The 1849-nt window shown below is 56.3% G+C and overlaps 1 protein-coding gene across 4 annotated transcripts in view; it reads left to right on the top strand.

The window, feature by feature from the left end:
• Window positions 1–755: 755 nt before the first annotated feature.
• The window catches only part of SNF8 (SNF8, ESCRT-II complex subunit), a 12379-nt gene continuing 11285 nt past the window's right edge, over window positions 756–1849 (top strand). For 2 of the 4 annotated variants that reach the window (XM_008062449.1, XM_021714690.1), the window contains exons 1-2: window positions 756–949; window positions 1298–1348. In XM_008062449.1, the coding sequence (XP_008060640.1) occupies window positions 896–949; window positions 1298–1348 (105 nt within the window). In that variant the 5' untranslated portion in view covers window positions 756–895. Of the gene's footprint in view, window positions 950–1297; window positions 1349–1849 lie in introns of those variants that run through there. The other 2 variants (XM_021714689.1, XM_021714691.1) reach the window with 2 other exon arrangements.

The raw sequence follows: 1849 nt of genomic DNA, 5'->3' as shown, positions 1-1849 counted from the left end.
ATTTCACAACTGTACAGTGAAACACAAGAGAGGAGAGAGTTTGCCTGAAATTACTGAATCACGTGGAGTGGAACTGAACATTGGGGCCGCCAATCTGACTCGAGTTCAATTTAACGGGAAGGATCTCCCAAGTCAGAGTCTCTGCATGTGATTCCAACAGGTTTGCTCTGTTAGGGTAGAATGGACTGCTTTATGCTCAATATGCCTTTTTGTTTGTTTTGGTTCGGGGTCTCACTCATTACCCAGGCTGGAGGTCAGTGGCACAATCCAGGTTCACCGTGGCCTCGACCTCCTGAGCTCGGATGATCCTTCGGCCTCTCTCCCAATTAGCTGAGACTACAGGTGCGCGTCACCACGCCCAGTTAATTGTTTGATATTTTGTAGAGATAAGAACTTCCTATCTTGTCCCGGCTGTTCTCGAATTCCTGGGCTCAAGCAATCCTTCCCGCCTCGGCCTCCCAAAGTGCTGGGATTCCAGGCATGAGCCACCGGGCCCGGCCTATCAACATGGAGGCCTCGATGGCCACACAGTGCCTGGCACGTCACGTAGCAGTGGTCCTGGAGTCTTCGGTGACCTCCAGGTGGTAGAGTGGCAGAGACTCAAGACCCAGGCCCTAGGCGCTACGTGGGCGGGCTGCGCGGCGTCAGGCTATGGCGGCAGGGCTCCGCATCCCAGCGATCGCCAGCGAGTTTCCCGGCCGCGCGCGAGGTCTTGGATTTGAGGACCTTGGCCACCAGCTAAAGGCGGGCGCGCGACCGGAAGTGCGGCGCACGGCTTCCGGTGCGCGCGGATGACGCGAAGCCCGGACTTCCGCCTTGTGGAGCCGGCGGCGGAGCCCGGGAAGCGGAGACCCCGGGTCCCGGCAGCGGGGCTGCCCGCGGGCCCAGGGCGGGGATGCACCGCCGAGGAGTAGGAGCCGGCGCTATCGCCAAGAAGAAGCTTGCCGAGGTGAGGTGGAAGAGGGCCGCCCGAGGCTACCAGACCCGGGAGGGACGGAATTCTCCCGTAGTGGAGTTCTGTATCCTTTCATTGCCTCCCAGCGGGATCCGAGACGGGTCCCGGGGGCTAAGTGTCCCCAGCTCCCGGCAGGTTGGGGTGTCAGCGTCCCTATATCACCATCCCTTTGTCCTCCTCCGCTAGGTTTGACCGCTTTCGGGTTTCTTCTCCCTCAACCTGCCCATCTTCCCCAAAACACACTTAAAAGGGACCCGCCTCTTCATACTGAGACTGTGGCCGCACAGGTGAGAGCCCCCAGTGCCCACTGTCTTAACCCATGCCTCTCTCTTTGTCTGACAGGCCAAGTATAAGGAGCGAGGGACTGTCCTGGCGGAGGACCAGCTGACCCAGGTGAGTGATCGGAGTACTCCCGGCAAGCAGGGAGACGTAACCGCGTGGTCAGCGCCCCTTTGATGTAAATCTGATTGGCAAATGTTGATTTCTAGACTGCTGAGAACTCTTAGGTATTTTTCTAATAACGATAATAGCTATTATTTTTGAGTAATAACTCATGTCTGTACTGTCCCGGGCATTTGTCCATTTTCTTTACATATAGTGTCTTGTTCAGTCTTGGTTACCATTCCATAAGGGAAGAGCTCTATTATTCAGAGTTTGAAATCGAGGACACTGAGGTGTTAAGTAATTTATCCAAGGTAGCCGGGCTCGGTGGCCTGTAATCCGGCGCCTTGGGAGGCTGAGGTGAGTGGATTGCCTGAGCCCACGGGTTCGAGACCCGCCTGGGCAACTTGATGAGACCTCATCTCTACAATAAATCAAAAAAATTAGCCGGGCATGGTAGCGCATGCCTGTAGCTCCAGCTACTTGGAAGGCTGAGGCAGAAGGATCACCGGA

Source organism: Carlito syrichta, unplaced genomic scaffold (assembly GCF_000164805.1).
Source record: "Carlito syrichta isolate Samal-C Ts95f unplaced genomic scaffold, Tarsius_syrichta-2.0.1 Scaffold305705, whole genome shotgun sequence".
Lineage (NCBI taxonomy): Eukaryota > Metazoa > Chordata > Mammalia > Primates > Tarsiidae > Carlito > Carlito syrichta.
The sequence above is the reverse complement of the archived record's forward strand: the minus strand, read 5'-3'. Positions and strand labels throughout refer to the sequence as shown.